Source organism: Cucurbita moschata, unplaced genomic scaffold (assembly GCF_002738365.1).
Source record: "Cucurbita moschata cultivar Rifu unplaced genomic scaffold, Cmos_1.0 Cmo_Scf00012, whole genome shotgun sequence".
Taxonomy (NCBI): domain Eukaryota; kingdom Viridiplantae; phylum Streptophyta; class Magnoliopsida; order Cucurbitales; family Cucurbitaceae; genus Cucurbita; species Cucurbita moschata.
This window is the reverse complement of record NW_019268528.1, coordinates 3,245,401-3,267,991: the sequence shown is the minus strand read 5'-3', so window position 1 is coordinate 3,267,991 and position 22,591 is coordinate 3,245,401. Positions and strand designations below refer to the sequence as shown.

General features: G+C 34.3%; 2 protein-coding genes and 1 non-coding gene across 3 annotated transcripts; 2 read left to right on the top strand and 1 right to left on the bottom strand.

Moving 5' to 3' along the window:
• The first annotated feature begins 4,789 nt into the window (after window positions 1-4,789).
• TRNAD-GUC lies at window positions 4,790-4,861 on the top strand. The gene has a single exon. It is a non-coding gene; the product is annotated as a tRNA-Asp (tRNA).
• A 3,750-nt stretch (window positions 4,862-8,611) lies between these two features.
• On the top strand, window positions 8,612-9,799 carry LOC111450613 (transcription factor PRE6-like). Its single transcript, XM_023090827.1, has 2 exons — window positions 8,612-8,819; window positions 9,540-9,799. The coding sequence occupies exons 1-2, from the start codon at window positions 8,691-8,693 to the stop codon at window positions 9,690-9,692; spliced, it is 282 nt and encodes a 93-aa protein (XP_022946595.1). The 5' UTR covers window positions 8,612-8,690; the 3' UTR covers window positions 9,693-9,799.
• Window positions 9,800-17,878: 8,079 nt separating this feature from the next.
• Window positions 17,879-22,314, bottom strand: LOC111450762 (xylulose kinase). The gene is made up of 11 exons (XM_023091039.1): window positions 22,155-22,314; window positions 21,347-22,001; window positions 21,152-21,240; window positions 19,942-20,006; window positions 19,466-19,521; window positions 19,170-19,290; window positions 19,014-19,088; window positions 18,883-18,936; window positions 18,715-18,809; window positions 18,457-18,631; window positions 17,879-18,295 (listed from the first exon to the last, which is right to left on the bottom strand). Exons 1-11 carry the CDS (start codon window positions 22,211-22,213, stop codon window positions 18,063-18,065), a joined length of 1,677 nt encoding a protein of 558 aa, XP_022946807.1. The 5' UTR covers window positions 22,214-22,314; the 3' UTR covers window positions 17,879-18,062.
• Window positions 22,315-22,591: the final 277 nt, after the last annotated feature.

The window sequence follows — 22,591 nt, the reverse complement described above, 5'->3', positions numbered from 1 at the left end:
CTTGGTTCGTATTGTATAATAAGTTATGAAATAGGGCTTGTTAGAAACGTAATAAGGAGATCTATAAATTTGTAGAAGGAATCAGGATGAAATTCGAATCGTAGAAGGAGGATATGGCTTCAGGATATAGTAGGTATTAACAGAAAAGATGGGAAAATTTCAGAAAACGCAAGGAAGAAGAAGAAGCGCGTGCACTATACGCAGGCGCGTGAGGGCCGCGACTGGGCGTGCTCCTGGCGCGTGGGACAGACACACCGAGGATGTGAGGGCGCGTGAAGCATCATTTCGGTTCCCGGTTTGTCCCGTTCGATTTGTTTTGACCTGTTCTACCTAGATTGACCTATACTTACCTTGAAAATAGTGAAATATAGGTCTAATTGGAAGGAATTGTGTTGAAATACCCTATTAAATGTACAATCAAGAGAGAAAGGGATTCGAAACCAGGTAAGTAGCGTATCGATCTATGAACTAGTTCTTAACTTGTTTTACAACATGTGAGTATGTCGTTTACCTGATTAAGAGCTTAGTATGTTATGATGAGCTTTGATGATATTGAGTGTTTATTGTATATTGTGACTGCTTGCCTGTGATGTAAGCATGATATAAATGATTGTCAGAATGTTCTATGTGTTGAACATGATACAGGTATGAAAGCATGCAGTAACTGTGAGTATGTTATGCATGTTAATGGAAAGGTTATGACTCTAGATATGCTTATTAGTTGTTGAGCTATGACTTATTTATATGAGTATGATAGTCTACTAATTCCCGCGGAGTTCCTGGCCAACGCGATGTGTGCTAAGTCAGGGAGCATGAGTACTCCTGACCGTTGGTATATGAGATAAACAGGCCGCCAGAGCAATTAGTAGACGGGCCGTATTTGACTGAGAGCGAGTCTTACATATGAGTCCGAAAATTCTAGATAAACATATCGAAGGAGAGTCAGTAACCTAGCTGGAGGTAGCTGAGATACCTCATTAACGAACAGATGACCCTAGTAAGAGAACTAGGAGTCAGTGATGAATAAAGCTTAAAAACACCTGGAAAGATTAGTTATGAACCCGTGAATGATAAGCTAGCTACTTACTGAGTAATCTAATTACTCATCAAAATTATTATAACTTTTCTTTCCAGATTTAGATGATGCAGGCCAACCGAGGACGAGACCAGCGGGCTAGAGACTACTGGGAATCCATGTCTGGGTTTGTTTATGTAATTATGTTTTCGTTGTCAAGAATTTACTTCGGTTGTTTTAAGTTTAAATAGCACTGGTTTTAAATGTTTTACTGGATGTTTTTTTTTAGAAATATTTTGAAATTATGATTGGGTGTTAGAATATGTTGTCGTTGATGATGGTAACTCCTGTTAATCGCGTTGACGATGAGCGGGCGTTACAATAACTGTGTCATAAGCATAAAGCAGACATATTAACATAATTTAACATTGATAGCATAACATAGTTTTATGACATAGTATAATCATATCATAGTATAGCAGATAACATAGCATAGCTTGTACTACGATATAACATATCTCATAGCTTAAACATAACATACACACGTCAAACAATTATAAAACACGACATATGTAGGAGACACTGGGGACATGTCATTCATACAACAAACAAGTCATCCAACTAAGCCAACAATAACCACTTACGTGGTTGGCCTAAGCCAAAATCACAATGCTCCCTAATTTATTTTGTCACTTGTATTCATAAAAACCTTGATTTCTTATAAAGGGCCTTTAGATGTAGTTGTCTTTTTTTTCTCATGGTTCACACCTCAAACATGTTTGAATCCCCTTATGAGATCTCACATAATTACCCTTATGGTCATAAATGGGTCTCCATATAAAGTTTCACAATATTTGGAGTACCTCGAGATCTTGAAATATCTCAAAATTCTTATGAGATATTCTAGTTATTTACCCAAAAAAAAATCTTGGTTTAAGCCCTCAACATATTCTAATGACCTTAAAACTTTGCATAATCCCTTAGAAACAATGCCATTAGAATGGGTCACAAATTAGTGGTGCATAATTACAGGGACATTTTTTATCATTTCACAGCTCTTTAACATAACCCAATAACCAGAAATTTCAAGCATAACCTTATCGTGTTATATTAAGCCGTCTATTAAAATTTTAGGAGCGGTAGAGTCCTTTTAATGGGTTATTCTAAAGCCACTTAAATCCCAAGCAAATTTTTCGACTTACGTCCTTAATATTTGATTGGCTAGTTTAATGGGTCGGCCCATACCGAGCTCAAGCTCTGTCCAAACTTTGATCGGATCCAACGAGCTGCTCAAACATTAGGTGATGAGCTTGGCAAAAGGTTCAGTAATCCAACAAAGGATTGAATGCGGTTCCCAAAACTCACTTTTTAACTGTAAAATTGAACACTTTAACAATACTTTTATACAAAACACAGTTATGCATAATGCCAAAAATGTATGGAAATAAGTGACAAAAGAAGGAAGTGGAAGCTGAAAATGGCGATGGAATAAGAGTTGGAGAAACACCGACCGAATGTCCAAAAAGATATGAGAAAAGGCCAAAAGGAAACAAAACACGACCACATGACCAAACCCCATAACAGAACACACATGTTAAGGTTTCAGACAGGGAAAACGGTGGTCAATTTTCACTCACATTACCCTTCTTTCCTTTTGTTTGGGAATTCACTTTGGGGAGCTGTTTTTGGACATCAAATGAACCAAGAGGATCACATGTTAATTAGTACAAAAGAAAAGGAAAAACCCAACAAAATCTCAATTTCATCTTTTTTTTCACCTTGAATTATTGGTGTCCACCTCTTTAGATCCTTCATAAAGAGCCTTCTGTTGGGTTCTGAATGTTATCACGTTCTTGCCCTGTCTTTTGTCTCCCCAAATTTGGCCCTCTTTGTTTTCTAAATGTCTTATTCAATCAAATTGACCAAAGCAATAGATCTCGAGTAGAGTATATCCATTAGTATGAGACATAAGAGTTTATACTCAGATTGAACAATATGGTATTAGGTGTCAAACAAAAAAGTTGTGAGGCTCGAGATTGTAGTCATAGTGAAGACTTGTGCTAGACAGATAAATGACTGTTCAAGGGAAGGCTCTAGCAATGTGCTCCAGGAAAGGAGGGAGTGTTTAGATAGTGCTAAACTGGACAAGCGACGGTTCAAGGGAGGACACTATCTCTATTGGTAAGATGGGATTCTAAAATGGCGGATAAAAAAGAATAAAAATGTATGGTTTAACCCTATGTTTCTCAAGAACCTCGTTTAAAATTCATACCCACATCGAGTTTCAAACAAAAAAAAAAGTGCAATGTAGAGAGACCTTCAAAATTGCAGGTTAAAATATGTCACGTGAAAAGAAAAAAAAAATCTTACCAAAATGCACTTAACTTCAAAATCTTGTTCAAGGGGAGGATTGTTGGGAGGGAGTCGCACATTGGGAACGATCATGAGTTTATAAGTAAGGAATACATCTCCATTAGACGAGACCTTTTGGGAAGCCCAATTTCTATCATGACATTAGAGTCATACCCTTAACTTTTATCCCTCTTTATTAACATAATATTGTTGCAAAGACTAATACTAGAAAAACATATCAAGAGAGAAAAATATTATGGTTGTGACTAAGATTGTTTTTAATGACAATCGTTTGATCTATATAAATTTTTAGGCATCGAATCTCGAACCATGATTAAAAAGACGAAGACAATAGTAAAATTGGTCTCCGAGAGACTTTGTTTATAAATTATTCATTAGAGAATCAGCGATATTTAAGGTGAAAATGTTTAATCTCGAGTGCCAATATCAAATCGAGAAAAACAATTTGAGGTATAAATTAGTGATTATTGAGTAAAACGTACTAAATAAATAATTATTAACTAGGTGCTAGTGCAAGGTGCATACACCACATGATTTGTACCTTCTCTTCAACATGACATAGTTGAATAAAGTGTAACATTAATGACTTTTTTTGACTTTTTGAACGCCAATTCTATAAAAATGTTCGGATTTTATCTGTAATTGTTAAACTAAAAAAATGAATAAACCAAAAACGTTTAAACCGAAAAAACTACGTATATTTAATGTAAAGAAAGTCCTAAAATGGGTGTGGCTATAATCATTGTGAGGGACAAAAATGTATAATTCACAAACTCGACTACGTTTTAGGCTCGGCTAGTTTCAAGTATCTAGAGTGGAAAATGAATAAATGTTGGAGTCGTGCTGTCATTGTCCTTTTATACTTTTGTATGTATCGTGAAATTTGTAGTGAGCTTTTTGTTTGAAAAATACGTGCAAAAAGTTGTGGAAAGATGTTAATATGAACGGAGATTCAATTATGATCCTAATCACATGTGAAAACTTCCAATAATGTATCTCCCTGCCTAATCGAATTTACTTTCTTTTGGATTTTTATTTTAAAGCGGCCGTGTGAGTCTAAGAAATCGACTCAATATTTCTATTTTCAATTAAAATTTAAGTAATTAAGCATATAACGAAAAAAATATAATCATTACAACAAGCCGATCCATTATTAGGATTAAAACGAAAGAAATAAAAATAAATATGAAGTGATATTATTACTCTTATTTTGTTTATTTATTGAAAATAAATTTAACTAATAAAAAAAATAAAAATAAAAAACCCTTATTTTGGTTTAAAAAAAGATTGTAGATAATATATAAAATAATTTCATAATTATAAGTGAAAATAAAATAAATGTGAGTCGACAATAAATAAATAAATAATTTGTTAATTATTTCAAAATCAATTAATAAATGAGTCGTTGTAGTATAGTGGTAAGTATTCCCGCCTGTCACGCGGGTGACCCGGGTTCGATCCCCGGCAACGGCGTTTAATCCTTTTTGATTTACATTTATTAAGTCTAAACGGTTCGTTTAATACATTATGTGCAACTCCTCCTCCTTTGAGACAAGGAAGTAATTTTATGTATTTATATAGTGTGATTTTTTGTTTTAAGAAAGAAAATAATAAAATTGCTTTAAATGATTTATTATCATTAAATAAACAAGAAAGGTGTGAATTATGCAACTTTTTGTATCCAATACTTTTGACTTTAGTATTTATTCTTTCTTCATTTTTCTCATGTAACATTCATTTCAGATTTTTATATATTAAGGTTAGTGAACAAAAATTAAAAAGTTGAAGAAATTGAATAATTTAATAGAAAATATTATGTGGCACTTCCTACTCTTTAATGTATAAGGAGGAATATTTTGTGAGGAATATAAACATCCTATTAAATCTTTAAATTAGTTCAAATATATTAATTGATATAAATAAATTAACAAATAACTCGTTGGAGTATAGTAGTAAGTATTCTCACCTGTCACACAGGTGAGTATTTATATTATATTATATAGTTTTTTTTTCAAAAAAAATTATTCATTAATAATTATTTTATTTATTCAATATTATCCTATGAAAATTATAAGGTTAGTGTAATTTTGAATAGTATATAATTGATGTAAGAGATGATGACGATGATATTTGATTAATAATTTAAAGGGTTTATAATATATAAACAAGTTTGGGTGCATTATTTTAGTAACTCTATTTATACGATCCACTTTCTAATTGTTAACAATAATTTAAATTGAATATTTCAGATACGTGAGTAATGTTATCCTATATAATGAATTTGTATAAGGGCAACAAAATATTTAATCCCTTTATAAATCTATTAATTGAAAAAATTAATGCCTCGTTCATTTCTTATGGTTATGGCCCCCACACTATTCTTTGCCTTTTTGTAAGACTCAGTTAAGAATTAAATTCTCAAATTTTTTTTAAAAATTCAAAGTTGTAGAATTTTATCGAGAATTTTAGATGTTGAATTTTAAGATGAGGTAGAAGAGAAAAATGTTTAGAAAAATGTTGAGAAGTAAAAAAATTAGAAAAAAAAAATGGTCAAAGTGAACTCAAGAGGGATATTTTTGTCATTTTTCTTCCTAGACTCGATTACGTACTTGTAAAGGAAACCATATGAGATCAATTAAGAAAAAAGTAAAAAAAATACAATGAGTATGAGTTATATATTCGATACACGAAAATAAAGACATGTCGAGAATTTGACTCGTAACTTTGAAGACAACCAATAAGAGAGAAGAGAAAAAAAAAACAAATGAGATGAACACGACCCTTCACAATGGTATGATATTGTACACTTTGAGCATAAACTCTCATGGTTTTGGTTTGGGATTACTAAAAGGCCTCATACTAACGGATGGAGTATTCTTTGATTATAAATCCATGATCATTTTCTAAATTAGTAATGTGAGACTTTCATCATCCAACAATCATTTTACATTTCAAATTAAGACGGTATTACGTGATCATAGATGACTTTATCACTCATTTCGTATTCAACAATTCATAGCTTTTGCAAGTTTTAAGAGAAGATTTTGATTCCGAGATTTAGTGGGATTTTGTAGGATTTTATACTTGGACTTGAAGCTTTCTGTCCTATTTGATTGGTTGCTAAGAAAATGACGTCATAATCGGAAAATAGGGAATATATGAGATTAAAAAAAACGTTCTGAGTATCGAAAAAAAGCGAGGGGAAGAAAATAAAAAACAAAAAATAAAATATTTATGTGAGTATGAAATTTAAACAATTATAATATTAAATATTTAGAAAAATAATATAATATTTGTCAAAAAAGAAAATCCTAGATTTAAGTAGTAGACCAAACACGGCGTCGTTCCACCAAATAGGTTTGGATTTTGTGCAGAGTTCACAAGACGACACGTGCGGTGTCGTGACACGAGGCATCGAAATCACTCCCATTAAAACCCTAAATTAATAATATTAATCTTTTATTTTATATATATATATATATATATTTTTTTTAATCTTAATCTGACCGGTCAACTTTGTCGTTCTTAGCATCAAACCTCAGCCACACCTTCCTCCTTTCATTTTTTTTATATTACCCTAAAATCAAATTCAAAATAAAATAAATAAAATTATAATTAAATTTGTACTAAATCTTTCTAGTATACTATAGGATCTCTTGTTTTATGCTTTTAACTTTTTTTAATATAAAGTCTACAATATTTATTAAACCTACTCACCTACATGAACTATCTACTTAATATTAATTAACTTCTTATACTATATAGTCACATAAAAAGCAATATAAAAAATATAAATTTAAATTATGAACGGTAATTATAGATTAATATCGAGAACGATGGATCGGAACAGAATAGGTGAAGACGTCCCTTTTGATCCAAAACTGAAATATTTGGATTTGAAAAAATTCTATTGCAAATTCAACTACTGGGTCAAAGATTGAGTTGAGTCTTGGTCAAACTAATTCATGAGGCTTGATTTTTAATCGATAAAAATGTTGAAAGTGACACGTTATAAAAATTAAAATCGTACTCAAATGTCAGTTTTTTAATTTTTGAAGTTTAGTTTGATGAGTGACGGTTTAATTTAAAAATTTGTCACATGATTATATAATCATACCTAATTATTTGTTAATGAGTGAACAGATCTTGTTATTAAGTATTCAAGTTGTAATTAATGAAATGTATTATTACAATCATTTGAAACTATAATAATGACTAAAAGGCTCATCATTTTAGCTTTTATTATATATAATTATAAAATAAATAAATAAAAAAAGTTGTGAGTTTCTTTTGTTAAGAAAATCAAAACATTTTTTAAAAAAATCATAATTATCCCTTTCAAAAAAAAAATTTCAAATATCATATATTTATGGATTACATTATTAATATTAAATATTAAAAAATATTTTTTAAAGTAGAGTCAGTTGGTTGGATCGACCCAACCAAATAAATGTCAATCTACCAACCAAATCAAATTTTTTGAAAATTCAATCCAACCCGAACAAAAAAAAAAAAAAAAAAATTCAAACTCACTGTTAGCAGGTATAGTTCTTTTTAGATTTTTTTTGAGATTTTAATTGAGTCTAATAGGGAGATGTTTTTGCACCCTTATAAAAGAATAATTTGTTTTCCTCCTCAAACTGAGGTGGGATTTCACAATCCACCCTGCTCGGAGTCCAACGTCCTCACTAGCACTCGTTCCTTTCTCTAATTGATACAGAATCTCACAAATAATTTAAATCGGTCGAACCCTTTAACTGACGCACATCATTTAGATTGGAAGTTGGAAGAGGTAACATGGTTTGCTGGGGGAGAATGACACAGAGAGGGCCTTTAAGTAGGCAGATACACAAGCATATTTTCCTTAACCCACTTGAACTCATGCCCCATTTTGGCGACAGCCTCAGAAATAGACAGTATGGACGACGAACCACCTGCTCCTTTTCTCTCTCTATCCCGTCCCGATTTTAAATTCCCGTCGACATGTTACTCGTTCATTATACCTTTTTACCTCCGACATCGATATTTATTAGACACAAAATTAAAAGTTTAAGAGGTGAGTTAGTTTAAGGACGTAGTAAACACGCAAATTCGGCCACCGATTTCTCCCATGCAATTGTCTGCTTTAACCCCAGCAACCCCCTCTCTCTACTTATCTCTCTGTCCCTAAACCCTTCGCTCTCTCTCTCTCTCTCTCCGGGTTCTCTCTCTATATATACAAGTTGCACTCCATATCTCTCTGCATTCATCCCCATAACGTCGTCGTTTCTCTCTCTCTCTCTCTCTCTCTCGTAAGAGTATAATGTCTAGCAGAAGATCCTCTCGTTCCAGAAACTCCTCAGGGGCTCAAATCTCTGACGACCAAATCAGTGATCTTGTTTCCAAGTTGCAGCGCCTCATCCCTGAGATTCGTAATACTCGTTCCCATAAGGTAATTAATAATTTTTTCATTTTCTTTTTCTACCAAGCTTATTAACTCTCTCTGCCGACATGTCGGCTTGTGGGTCTCCTTTTGTTTCCCTTCCACCAGCATTGCAGCTGGGGGAGTTTTTGATTTCATACCCCAAATTCTCCCCCTCCCTTACTAACTATCTCACTTTTACGTACGGGTTCATATGACTCGATAACTAGATTAATCTTAGTTACCGAATTCGCTCATATGATTCGATTTAGTTTGTAAATTGACATGTTATTGGTCGAGTCAAAGGTTACAACCATTAAGGTTATAACCCTATTTTCGAATCAGTAGGGTTGACTCGTGATTTGAGTGATGTTTTGCGAAAAGTAAATGTTTTGATATTTGAAATTTATGAGATTTTAGTTGAACACGACTCTCCACAATAATATTGTCCACTTTGAGCATAAACTCTCGTGACTTTGCCTTTAGGGTTTCCCCAAAAGCCGTCACACCAATGGAGAGAGTATTCTTTGATTATAAACCCATGACTATTTCCTAAATTAGGTTGAGTTGTGAGTTTTATTCAAGATGCTCGGGTCACTAATCTAACTAACTCGAATTTTCGGTTGGTTTAAAAGATTTTTCTAACTTAACCCAATCAACCCGTGTACACTCTTTTATATTCGATAGTTTCGATTAATTTAAATCGAAAACCCGTAACGTTATTTGATTTGATTTGATTTATTGGTATAGGTATCGGCTTCAAAGGTGCTGCAAGAAACATGCAACTACATAAGGAACTTACATAGGGAAGTGGATGATTTAAGTGAGCGATTGTCACAGCTTTTAGCAGCAACAGAAAACGACAGCGCTGAGGCAGCGATTATTAGGAGTTTATTCATGTAAAACTCTCATTAATTTATGAATGTCCCTACCACATTACGACGTCGTTTCCATTTTATTTTTATTTATAAATATATATATATATATAAAATATTTATGATAGTTGGATTATTTAGGTAGGGCTTATATTTATATATATAACGCCTATTTTGAGCGAAGTTTGTAGTATTTTTGACTTTTATATTTCCCCTTTTTATGTTCCCAAAAAATATTAGTTTTTAAATTATTAAAATGTTGGTTGTTATTCACGTGCAAGGCACGTGTTTTTGTATGTTTCAAAACAGTCACATATACGACAAATGGTTCAAAATTATTCGATTAAATAATAAAAATGATAAAAAAATAACCCTAGCTTTGAATTTTACTAATTATGAAAATATTTTAAAATAATAATAATAATAATGGTAAAATGAGGGTAAAATTTCTCCTACATAACAACATTTTTTATTTTTTATTTTTTATTTTTTATTTTTTAAGTTTAATGAAATAAAAATAATAAATGGAAGTATTTTAAAAATGGTTATAAATGGTTACCCCCTTCATTATCCTTTTTATATTCACTATAGATAGTGGAGCCAATAATAAAGGAAAGGACAATTCTACCCTTGGTTTTTTTCCCTTAAATTAAATAAAAAATAGAAAAATATATTCTTTTCCACACTTAAAAAAATAGAAGCGAAAGAGAGAAGAAGCTTCTCGAACTAAAATTTTCACGAACTTCAAAAATATCTTAAATTTTTATGTAGTGATTATTAAAAATATATAAATTTTCGGTAAATAATTAATAAAAAGTCGTAAACTTTTAATTTTATATTTAATGATAAGTCACTAATCTATTCGACCACGTTCTATTTTTTAAAATATTGAATATATTAGATATTTATTTAAGACCCGTTAAAAAATTTATTTAAAATTTTTAAAATTTAAGAATTTGTTAATATAAAATTCCATCGTTGCAAGAGTTTCATTTAGTAGGTTAAAAATGCATAGTGACAAATAATTTGAGGCATGGTTATTTATGCAAAAATTAAACTTTGTTTTTTTTATCACGTGAGTCGAGTCAACAAACACGATGTTTTTATTTAAACACGCCAAATAAGTTATACTAGCTTTATAGATTGCCAAATTTTCAATGGTAGAATTTTGGAGTCAATAAATTAATTTTCTAAGCATTAAATTATTTTTCTATGAATAGAATTCTTCTAAGTTGATATGATAATAAGTTTTTACTATAGAGATGTTTATTTAATCCATGGAGTCATAGATCCTTAGAGATTCACACCAAACAGGATAAGGAGTTCTCATTTAAAAGTTGAATGGAGAAGATAGTGAATATCTAAATGGGATGGGAGACAAAGATTATATTTTTCTGTCTCCATCTCTAATCATGAATAGAATCCTAGCTTATTGAGAGAGGTCAACTCTCTTTAGAGTCACACAGCTTGAGGTCTCCAATCGCTGTCATGTTACTGTTGTGTTCAGTGTCACAGTCATGCTTGTCAAAGGCGTGTTGTCTATGGTTGCATGTCGGATGTCTCGATTATGCTTGTTTAGGATGTGTTGTCCATGGTCGCATGACTCTCCTATACCCATTTTACTTGTTTTCATGTTAGATAGGCCTATAATAATCTTGTTGTGTCAATACAAGGGTGCATGACCGGTCAACAAATTCATGTCTACACCCACGTGGGATAAAATGCTCCAAAAGGTACTATAAGAGGATGTAACTAGTGTCAATTCTTCCAACCTAGGTTATATGCTATCAAAAAAGTTGTTGCTTGTTTGCTTTTACCTTATAAAATTTCTTTCTTTAATTTTTTTTAACATATTTCTTCGCTCACATTTTCTAAAATAATTCTCTCAAATGTGACTCGAGGCTCGAGCATACGCTAACATTGTCCGTGAAGTCCGGGTTTCACATGTCTAACTTGTTTGTTAGGTTAGAACAAGTGTCGCACAATCGTTATCCCGCTGTTGTAATAGTGCAATTGTCACAAGTGGTATCAGAGTTGAGTCTACTCCCTGAATCGTAGTACACAAACATGTTTGATGTAAAACAACTAGGCAAGTCCTAGACTCACTGATTAATAGAGATTGAAAATTAGTTATCCTACCTGAGTGAAGTTCCTGATGGAATCAGACTTTTGGAATATCGCATGAATGAGATTGTTGCTAAAACCAATAGGATCAACGAGATGACGGGTTGTATTGAGGCAATGTCTATCCTGAAATTAATGATTAGGGTCGAGGCTCTCGAAAACAAGGCCACAACTGCTGATTGCTTCAAGCGTAGAGATAACTCGACGGGATCTGTTGCCCGGATGGAGGAACACATCGAGAACTTAGACAATGCCCAATAAGCGATCATTCAGATGGTCTAAAAAATGTCTGAGGATTTGAGAGCAGCCCTTGGAGTGGTCAAGGCTGAAGTGGCGGATTTGAGTGCAAGAATAAACCTCACCTTGAGAGAAATAGGGAACCAAACTCAGCTATGAGTGTAGTATTCAACAAGGTAAAGGACCTAAAAAGTCCATGCCCTTCTGTGGGGTTCGAGTACCATGACTCTAGAGAACTTTATCTTTGACTTCGAACAATTCTTTCGAGCCAAAAATATCGTGGCAAAAGAAACAAAGGTCACTTTGGCTTCAAGGCATCTAGTTGAAGATGCAAAGTTGTGGTGAAAATCCAAGTACATGGACATTCAAGATGGTCGATGTACTGTGGACACTTGGGAGAGCTTAGAACTAGAATTCCGCTCTCAGTTCTTCCTAGAGAATGTTGAGATAGTCGCAAGAAGTAAATTAAGGGAGTTGAGGCATACTAGCAATATCCAAGACTACAATAAGTAGTTTTCTAGGCTTATGTTAAATATTCGTGATATGCCTTAAGAAAAACAAGGTTTTCAGTTTTGTTGAGGGGTTAAAGCTGTGGGCGAAAACCAAATTGTACGAACAAAGGGTTCAAGACCTTTTTACGATCTATGTTATCATCGTACAACTATTTAACCTTAGCAATGATTAATCCCAAGACGAAAGACAGAACTAGATTTTTGTAAGTTAGGGTAATATAAACTATCGACCCAACTCCCCCAAAGGTGGGGAGGGACGGACTTGAACGCGGAGGAGGGGAATGCGCGTCCTCCCAACAGAGAAGTATAACTCTACGGCGGATACCTCACAGCCAGAATAGTAACACTCAAAGCCAAGGATCCCCGTCTTACTTCATATGCAATGGGGCCCACCGAGAAATCGAGTGCCCATTCGTAGTAAAATTTGGAATTGAACTGAGAAGTTGAGTATGAGACTAAGAAAGTTGAAACACAACTAGTAAAAAATGTAGAAAACTCCCGCATGGCGGCCCTAAAGTATTTATCTGCCCTCTAGAAGAGAATAAGTGAGATAGAACAGCCAGTGGAACACGGTCATATATATGTTGAGGCTTGGGTCAACCACAAAGCGTCCAAGAACACTATTATCAACTTTGGAGCCACCTACAACTTCATGACAGAGATCGAAGCGAAACACTTAAACATCATATCACATCGAGATACAATGCATATGAAATCTATCAATTCAGCAACTATACTTGTCTTAGAGATTGCGAAAAGAACTCCGATCAAGATAGAGAATTGGATGGGAGAACTGATTTTGTGATTGTCAAAATGGACGACTTCAACATCATGTTAGGTGTGAATTTTCTACTTGAACACAAAGTTATTTTCATAATATTTAGTAGTAAGGGGTGAAGATGATGTTGACACTACAGTTGAGAAAGGATCTTAGCTATGACGAACCTATGCTTACTGCCATTGTCGTAGTCGAAGAGGGAAACTCGAGTGAGCCAACTAAACCTTGCGGCCACTATAAGAACACCACGATGCAAGGCAAAAAGGTCAGACAAAGAGTTTATCCCCACATGAAGAGATAAATGACGAGATTGATTTTATGTTCAGGAATAGATCGCCAGCCACAAACAGCTATCATATGGCTCATCTGAGCTAGCTGAATTCTACAAATAGCAAAATGACTAGTTAACAATCAGGCTCATTAATTAGACATACAAAAACTCTTGTTAATGATCACCTAAATCATGGGGAGAGACAACAAGCCAACACCTCCATTGAAAGATGAAGTCATAGACAAACCTTTGAATCAACTCATGTTTACGCAAAAATACCATCGAGACAGATGAAGATAAGGGTCAGTCGGAAGCGTTGGCCACAAAAATTTCAAGAAGAAGAGAGAGTAATGATCAAGTTGAGGTCAGATCAATCTGATTTCAAACAATAAGGACTAGAGACTGGTGCGAAAATATCATGAACCAATCTATCTTATCCAGAAGGCATCATATAAGATCCAATTACTGATGTAGACTACCCCTGTTGTCCATGTCAATAACTTGAAACGTTACTATCTCGACGAAAAAGACACCAAACACAAGGAGGTGGTACGACCTCATCCCGTGAAAAAAGTAGGAGAGACCACGACAAAGAAGATGCGAGAATCAACGAACCGAGAAGTGATTTCCAACAATTCATAACAGATTGGAAGAGACTCTTCAATGCTACGAAAAAAGCTTAATATGATATACAATATCGATGTAGCTATTGAACATAGAACTTAAGGATAATAATTTGAACAAATGTATTCATTACCTTCTTGATATCTAATATTATTAAGAATCATATTTATGGACGTGTATGAATATTTTAGTGATATTCCTTGAAAAGTAAGCTTTTGACATTTGACACTAACGTGGATATTTAATAGCCTACGTAATAAGATATAAGATAACAAAAACAAAATTCAATTCAAACTAGAAACGGTGTTGATGAGTTGAATTGGGTCGATCAAATTAAAATATTTCTTAGACTTAATAAAATATTTTTGTTATAAAATTTTTCAATTCAAATTAAATAATGAATCTAACCTGATTTTATTTAGTTTAATAGAATATTATATTATTCGTAGAATATAATTTTATTTATTTTCAAACTTTAAATTAAGATTTTTCATCTCAATTTTGATATATATTTTGAAAAATATTAGGCTAACCGTTTGAGAATAAATTAATGAAAAAATAATTACAAAATTAAAAGTAACAAATATTTTCTTAAAAAAAAAAAACAATAAATTTAGGTGATTTAATTTAACTCGATTTAATTTTAAGAGAGGTAAAGTTTCATTTATTTAAACACAATCCGACCCAAAGTATATGAGTTGAATTGAGTTGATTTAATTTTTTTGAGTTATCAGGACTTCCTTTCGTACTTCTTCTCAAGGTATTTAAAATGCTATGCTAGTTTTTCACTCTTATAAAGAATGCTTCGTTCTCCTCCCCAACTGACATGGGATCTCACAATCCACTCCCATTCGGGGCTCAGCATTCTCGTTGGCACTCGTTTCCTTCTCTAATCGATATGGTACCCCACAATCCATCCCCCTAGACCCAGCGTCTTCGTTGGCACTCATTCTCTTCTCTAGTCGATGTGAGACCCCCTAATCCACCCCCCCTTTTGAACCCAACGTCCTTACTAGCACACCGCCTCGTGTCCACCCTCCTTCGGGGCTCAGGCTCGCTTGCACATCGTCCGATATCTGGCTCTGATACCATTTGTAACCGCTCAAGCCCACTACTAGTGTATATTGTCTTCTTTTGGGAAAGCATTCTTTATAAAAGTGAAAAGAGAAAGGGCAAAAGGAAAAGCTCAAAGAAGACAATATTTGGTAGCGGTGGGATTGGGCGGTTACACGTAAACATTTAAGCTTTTGACCCGATACTCATATCTTAACCCATTGAAGTAAACGATAAAATTTTGAGGGGTCTCGTGACATTGGTATTTGGGCATTTAGACTAATATGGAGGTATAGATTATGATGATACATTGGATTTGAATTGAAAAACAAAGGGAATGTCAGGGAGTGTGAGAAGAAGACCCGACAAAGCCATTGTGGATATCAAAATCAAAAAAGAAGGGCTTCAATCTGTGCTGCCTTATCCGTGAAGGCAATGCAATATTGATGATAATGTTTTAAAATACAAGTCCAACAACAACCCTAATTGAATCCCAAAGACATGCCGCCAAATTTGCGTAATTTTCATATCCTATTTCCCATCAATACCTCAAAACGCAACTCTCTCTGTCTTTTACTTTCTTTTTCTCAAAGCTTTCTTCACAATTGTCTTCATCAAATCTAGGGTTTCCCTCTCTCTCATCCTCATCTTTTTTATTATTTTTTAATGTTCAATTATTTGTGCTCGGAACCCACATCTCCTAAATTAGCCGATGTGGGACTTTCATCACCCAACATCTCCCCTCGAACAAAGTGCGCCTCCCCTTGATTGAGGTTTGACTCCTTTGAAATCTTAGTCATTTTTTACTGCTTCGAGGAGGCTTGACTCCTTTGTTCGATATTTGAGGATTTACCAATCTATTGGCACGACTAAGTTTAGGGCACGGCTCTGATACCATGTTAGGAATCACGACTCTCCACAATGGTATGATATTGTCCACCTTAAGTATAAGCTCTCATGACTTTGCTTTGGGCTTCCACAAAATGCCCGATTTTCATCATCCAATACTCTCAACTCCCTATTTGATCAACTCCCTAAAATGTAAGCATATTGAGTTCAAGGATAAGCCATCATAGATAGAAGTTCATAACTTACTCAAGACTAAGATCGAGTCGCATATGATCATCCTAAAAATATATTAACCTTCTCTATTAACGAATTTGTAAAGAGAGATTAAATATGTCGTGATCTAGACCTACATGTCTCCAAATGAATGGTTTTGATCAAATCATATGTAATAATTATAAACCCGATTGTATAAAAAATGTTATTAGGATAAAACACCCAATCTTATTCATATATTATAAATCTTGTAGGTTATTACCGGATCGTATTCTCTTGTATATCAACTATAGATTCTTCAAAATTATACTGGATTTTTAATATGATGGACAATATTAAATAACAAGTAAAATAATCAAAATTATTATTAAATAATTAATCACTAGGTTTTATGACATAAATCCTACTTGAAGCTATGTGTACATTGAAGATGCATTTCTATTTTCCATTCAAATGAATGGGCTATTACTCTCTACAGCCACCCACGATCCCAGGACTCTTGAACCAAAAGCTCTGATACACTATTGGGAGAGCAATATAAATAATAGAAATATACAAATTTAATTATATATTTCCCACGTCGATACGATATTATCCACTTTGAGCATAAGCTTATATGACTTTACTTTTTAAACCACTCAAAAGTCTCGTACTAATTGAGATAATTATCCTCACTGAAGTACTATGGTTCTATCCCTCACCTAACCAACGTGGAACTTTTTTTACGCCTGACCATGTGAAAAGGAGGACAATCCTATTTGAGACTACTTCGGAATATGCACATGTCAATACAAACAACTAACGAAGCTGAAGCTAGGACTTATCCAAACGGATCAAGATAACACATGTAGAGGTCACCCCTCTAAGGTTGCAAATTCTCATTTAAACTTGTTTTTGGCAATCTAAGCCACCATTAAGATTAATAGTGCATTGCAATATGGAGTCTCTGCTGCCTAGAAGTATCATCACATGAGATAATTTGGCTCAGTTCTTTCTTTTCAGAGTGTATAGCTTCTTGAACTTTTCTTAGGGTCTTGGCGTCCAGTAATATCCCACATACCAAGACCGCCAAGCTCACGACTTAAATAGGCACATTCAAGTAGTTTAAGGGTGAATAGCAGTTCAAAGCTTAGAAGAGACATAACCAACTACTTTTGAAAATGCACCAATGAAACCAACCCTTTTGATATTGTTTGACGTACAAGAATTTAGATATGTCCGGTACGATCGAAAAACCATTTGGATCTTATTAACTAAAGAAATCAAGCTTTGCACTTCAGTTCAACACCAATAAAAAAATGAAGACCCAACGCTTGTTCCAATTTTGGAAGACCCTATGTTATACTACCGAATTGTGATTTTTCATATATCAATGTAAGTTCTCTCCTTCCTAAATAACATGGTTATCCTATGTAGCTTCAGGTTCAACTATTCCATAATCGGCTGGATGGAAACAACAGCTGAAGAGACTATATATATATATATATATATAATATTACGACCAACCTATACATAAATAACTGAATGAACAACCAATCAATTGTCACAAAGCATTCAAAAAGAAAAGGCACTCTTTTATTTACGACTCCAGTAAAGAGTAAGCTTTTATTCATACCTTACTGTGACCAAATTGGTCTCTTTGGTTGATATTATTCCCCCATGGTCCAATGGAAGGCATCACATTGGAACTCCAATTCATAATCTATAAACGAGAATGTGCAGCAGCCTTCCACAGTTTCAGCATCGTCCAAACTTCTGGACAAGACGGTTCTCGATTTCGATTCTCTTCTTCATCAAAACAGCATACTTGGAAACCAGATCTTTAGCTCCAGCAGCCACTGATAGCTTGCAGGCCAGAGAAGTCTTCTCTAACTTGTCTTTGTACATGATTGATATGGGTACAAAACTGCCCTTCTTGTTGCACAACCAACCATGAGCAGCCCTCAATGCTGCCCCGAGCGATGCCGAATCTGGACAAAAAGAAAATTGGGCAAAAAATATAACATAAAAACGAGATCGTTCAATAAGGATTGCTAGCTGAAAGGTTCTTAGCATTGCTCCACAAATAGACAGTTAAGTTTACAAATTAGAAAATGTCATTATAGATGTAATATGTAATAATAGAACATACCAGATCTTTGAACTGTATAGACATCACAGCCAAATATTGAAGCTATGGAGGAAAGGATGGCCTCATTTGCTGAAGCTCCTCCAGTTGCAATGATTCGTTTTGGAGGTGAAGGCATCCCGAATCTTTCAGCATGAGCTCGCATCGATACCATTTGGCCTTCAACCAATGCTCGGACCTGAAATATTAGGTCGTTTGTAGTTTTATTTAGCTCATTTCAGTAAGACTTCAACACAACTGAATTTGTGCAAATATCCTAACCTCTGAAGGAGGATCGAATTCCTCCACCTCATTTTCGGTCACTCCCTCAATAGTGTCGCCCTTGAAATTTTCAAGGCGATAACGATGAAAACCGACTGAACCCAAAAGAAGTAATTACCTCATCAGCCACAATTTTAGTAAAAGTATGAGCAATAAAGGGAGTCCTACCTGGAAGGGGTGGAAGAATTTCGTGTTCCTTGTAGTAAAATCCAATCTTTCCACCTATAGTACAGCTCAAGATAAGAACAAATAAATAAAATCACTAATATTACAAGTCAAGAAAAGGACATGTCGTAAACCGTTTAGAGGAGGCGTTTGCTGCAGAAATTTATTGAATGTATCCCAAGACTTCTCTGCATAGCGGTTGCGAACGTCTGAAAATTTTTTTTTGATTCAATTTAGAAGATATGATCATACAAAACAACAAACCATAGAGGTTAAGGAAATTGCACCACCTTCACGTGTCAACGATCCGTTCTTGTAAACCAACATAACCATGTAGCTTTCAGGGTCTACAGGGTTGGGAAAAACATGTCCCTCCAGCCTAGGTTGTGGATCACTAGTGATCCCAAACACCTAAATAGTATGCACAAACTGTTTACAAACTACTAGAATGGAGTAAGACATGTAAACGCTTTGATGCATTAACGAAAGGAAACGACTACAGTGTGTTTTGAATACATTCTACAGTGTAACTCGAACAACAAGCCCACATTATTCATTTACTAAAACAATAGATTGTTGAACTCACAGTGTCACTAGTGCCAAGACTAATTGCAAGATCCCCAGGAGTATTAAGAGTTAGACCTGCATGTTCCCAAAATAAAGTAGTTAAAAGAGAACAAATATGCAAGCAAAATATACAAAATTTGGACTATACTTGAAGAAGCCATTAATGCTTTTTCCCCTAATAGTTGAGAACCTTGAAATATGGAAAACCTAGCATCATAATAAGATTCCTTTGTGTTCCTTCTCACTCAATTAAGCTTATGTGGAAGTGGTTTGAATTGCAACACAATAGCCACAAGTTCCAACACGCCGTACCTTCATTTACTAATTCTAACCCGAAATAATACCAGTTATATGTAGAAAGTAAATCGAACTGATCGTGAATTTGGGTAATTGGTGAACTACATAGAATTGAGAAATTTAAATCTATTTATGTCATACAGAAATCATTCATATCTTCTTGTATTAAGCAGAGCAAGATAAGATGATGTTAAGCACCTGCAAGGCTGTTGGGATTGTCTCCAGACCACTGAACAACCAAGCACTTCTCATTAAAGTTGTATCTACACCAAGATTTGTAAGAGCTTCAGCAGGTGAACTAACTACTTTAATAAAACAAGTAGTTTTAGAAAAATACTTTAATTATGACAACTTAAGTTAAAAGTCTGAAAAAAAAAATCACTTTGTTATTTGGTTCTACATTCTCGGAAGCGTTTTTGAGATGCCTCCCAAGCATAATTCACAAAATTTGACTTCTTCCAAAAGAATTTTATGTTACTCGAAACGTGAAGGTTTTGGAGGGCACTCCCATACATAGCATAAGTAATATGGAAATTATGAGATGCAACCTTCATAATCATATAGAGAGAAATTCCCTATTGCATATTCATGTCATACTGGTGAATATTTTTCTTGATTTTTAAATTTTAGGATTTTATGGAGCCAACTAAACGCATATAGAGCCATGTAAATTACTTTTTATTCAGAGAAGAAAAGCTCACAAAAAGGCGTGATAAAATGATTAGTTTCCACTTTGATCAATTCAATAGGACAGAGAGTTTCATTGTGCTTATCTTCAAACAGATACAGACATTCATATGACTCTCCTATGTTTATGTCGGAAGTAATATGTAACAGCCCAAGCCCAAGCCCAAGCCCACCGCTAGTAGACATTGTCCTCCTTGGACTTTTCCTTTCGGGCTTTCCCTCAAAATTTTTAAAGTGCGTCTATTAGGGAGAGGTCTCCGCACCCTTATAAGCTTATAAGGAATGCTTAATTCCCCTCTCCAACCGATGTGAGATCTCACAGTCCACGCCCCTTAGGGGTCCAGCATCCTCATTGGCACACTGCCCAATGTCTGGCTCTGATACCATTTTGTAACAGCCCAAGCCCACCGCTAGCAGATATTGTCCTCTTTGGGCTTTTCCTTTCGAGCTTTTCCACAAGGTTTTTAAAATGCGGTCTACTAGTGAAAGATTTCCACACTCTCATAAGGAATGCTTAGTTCACCACTCCAACCGATGTGGAATCTCACATAATCTTAATAGAATCCTATGAAAAACTTTTGTACTGTATTTTACGTTGAAATATATCGAACAAGTGACATCATATGTACTACATTCTAATGTTAGAGACATTAGAATCAGTATTAATGAGAAATACTGTTATTATCCTCTTCTTTTTGCAGGTCTTGGGAAGAAAACTAACCTCTTAACAAAATATGGAGCAATATAACCAGCTACACCATAGGCAGGGGCTAGCTTCCCAAGTTTCTCCTCCAGGCCAGGGGCAGTGGCCTAAGGTATTGGTGCAATTAAGAATAAAATCAAGAAAGAAGAACTTATGATTAAGAGAGACTAGCAGGTTATATCAATTGCATAATCATAATTCAACACATTGTACCTCTAATACTTTCTTAGACCAGACTCGTTGTCGAATATCCATCAAATTCATTCCAGCACCATCAGTTTCATCAATGGAGGCATAGGCTCCAATAAGAAGAGACGCCACAAAAGAACTAACAAGGGAAATCCTTTCAGTATTTCGATAAACATCAGGCTGGGTTTCATATATCTTCTTGATTTGGGGTCCAGTAAATCTTTCATGGGCTCGTGAGCCAGTAAGTTTCGACAATTCTAAAGCTCCCCCAACAGCTTCCTCGATCGCCCGACATTGAGCCGTGGTGCTGCTATCCATCCATATGGGTGATTCCTTAATGGAAAAGGCATCAACTAGCTGTTCCAGTAATGGCTTCTGATGATCCAATGAAGATAAGATCGTAGAACTTCCAGTTTTCCAATAAACACTACCATGTTGTTGTCCACTGCCAGAGACAGCAGCAATCTTCCCAAAATCCAGTTTCGATTTGGATAGCTTTTGAAGCATGAGATCCAGAGCCTCCACCCACATAGAAGTGGGGGAAACGATTCGACCATTGATGGAAGAATCACGGTAAACACCATCTTGAGTTTTGTAATGAGATAGTTCAGTATCAAAATGAACAAATTCTGAGGCAAGAATGTTAAGATTGGAGTCTAACACAGTGGCTTTCAAAGACCTAACAGAAAAAACCAGTTCAACGAACAAGATCAAAGGGAAATTACAGATACATTAACGATTGAAACATCGAAATGCGAAAATTTCCAATTTCGACAAACTCAACCGCGAATGAGAGGAAATCAAAATCAAAATCAAAATTAAAATTACTCACTGTGTAGAACTGTCGAATCCGAGAAAGTAAGAGTTATCGGGGAGAGATAATTGCTCCATTTGAAATCCAAATTTTTGAAACCAAGAGAATCAGAGAGGTTACAGAGCAAATCAACGGAACAGTTGTTAATTTATATATGAATTGTTTGGGTTTAATTACAACCAAGAAAGAGGATAAGTCCTATTTAAATGCACATTCTTAATTTGGAAATATGATTCATTCTGAATTTTGTTTATCTCTAAATTAAATCAGTTCTTATCTTTCTTTTTTTTTTCTTTTCTAATTAATTAAAAAATAATCTAAATAATTTTTAAAAATCAATATTTGGTATGTTGTTCTCAATTTAATTTAATTTAATTTAATTTAATTTTGTAGTATGTGCAAGGACAAGAATGCAAACGGATAATTTTTATAATTAATTTATATCCGCATATTTT

Bases quoted from the DNA above. Each gene is read 5' to 3' on its own strand.
- LOC111450762 (XM_023091039.1), bottom strand. From the start codon at position 22,213: ATGGAGCAATTATCTCTCCCCGATAACTCTTACTTTCTCGGATTCGAC. The intron at 20,007-21,151 runs GTTAGTTTTCTT...ATCTTGGTGTAG, and splicing joins GCTCCATATTTTGTTAAGAG to ATACAACTTTAATGAGAAGT. The intron at 18,937-19,013 runs GTTTACGACATG...GCTGTACTATAG, and splicing joins GCAAACGCCTCCTCTAAACG to GTGGAAAGATTGGATTTTAC.
- LOC111450613 (XM_023090827.1), top strand. From the start codon at position 8,691: ATGTCTAGCAGAAGATCCTCTCGTTCCAGAAACTCCTCAGGGGCTCAA. The intron at 8,820-9,539 runs GTAATTAATAAT...TTATTGGTATAG, and splicing joins GTAATACTCGTTCCCATAAG to GTATCGGCTTCAAAGGTGCT.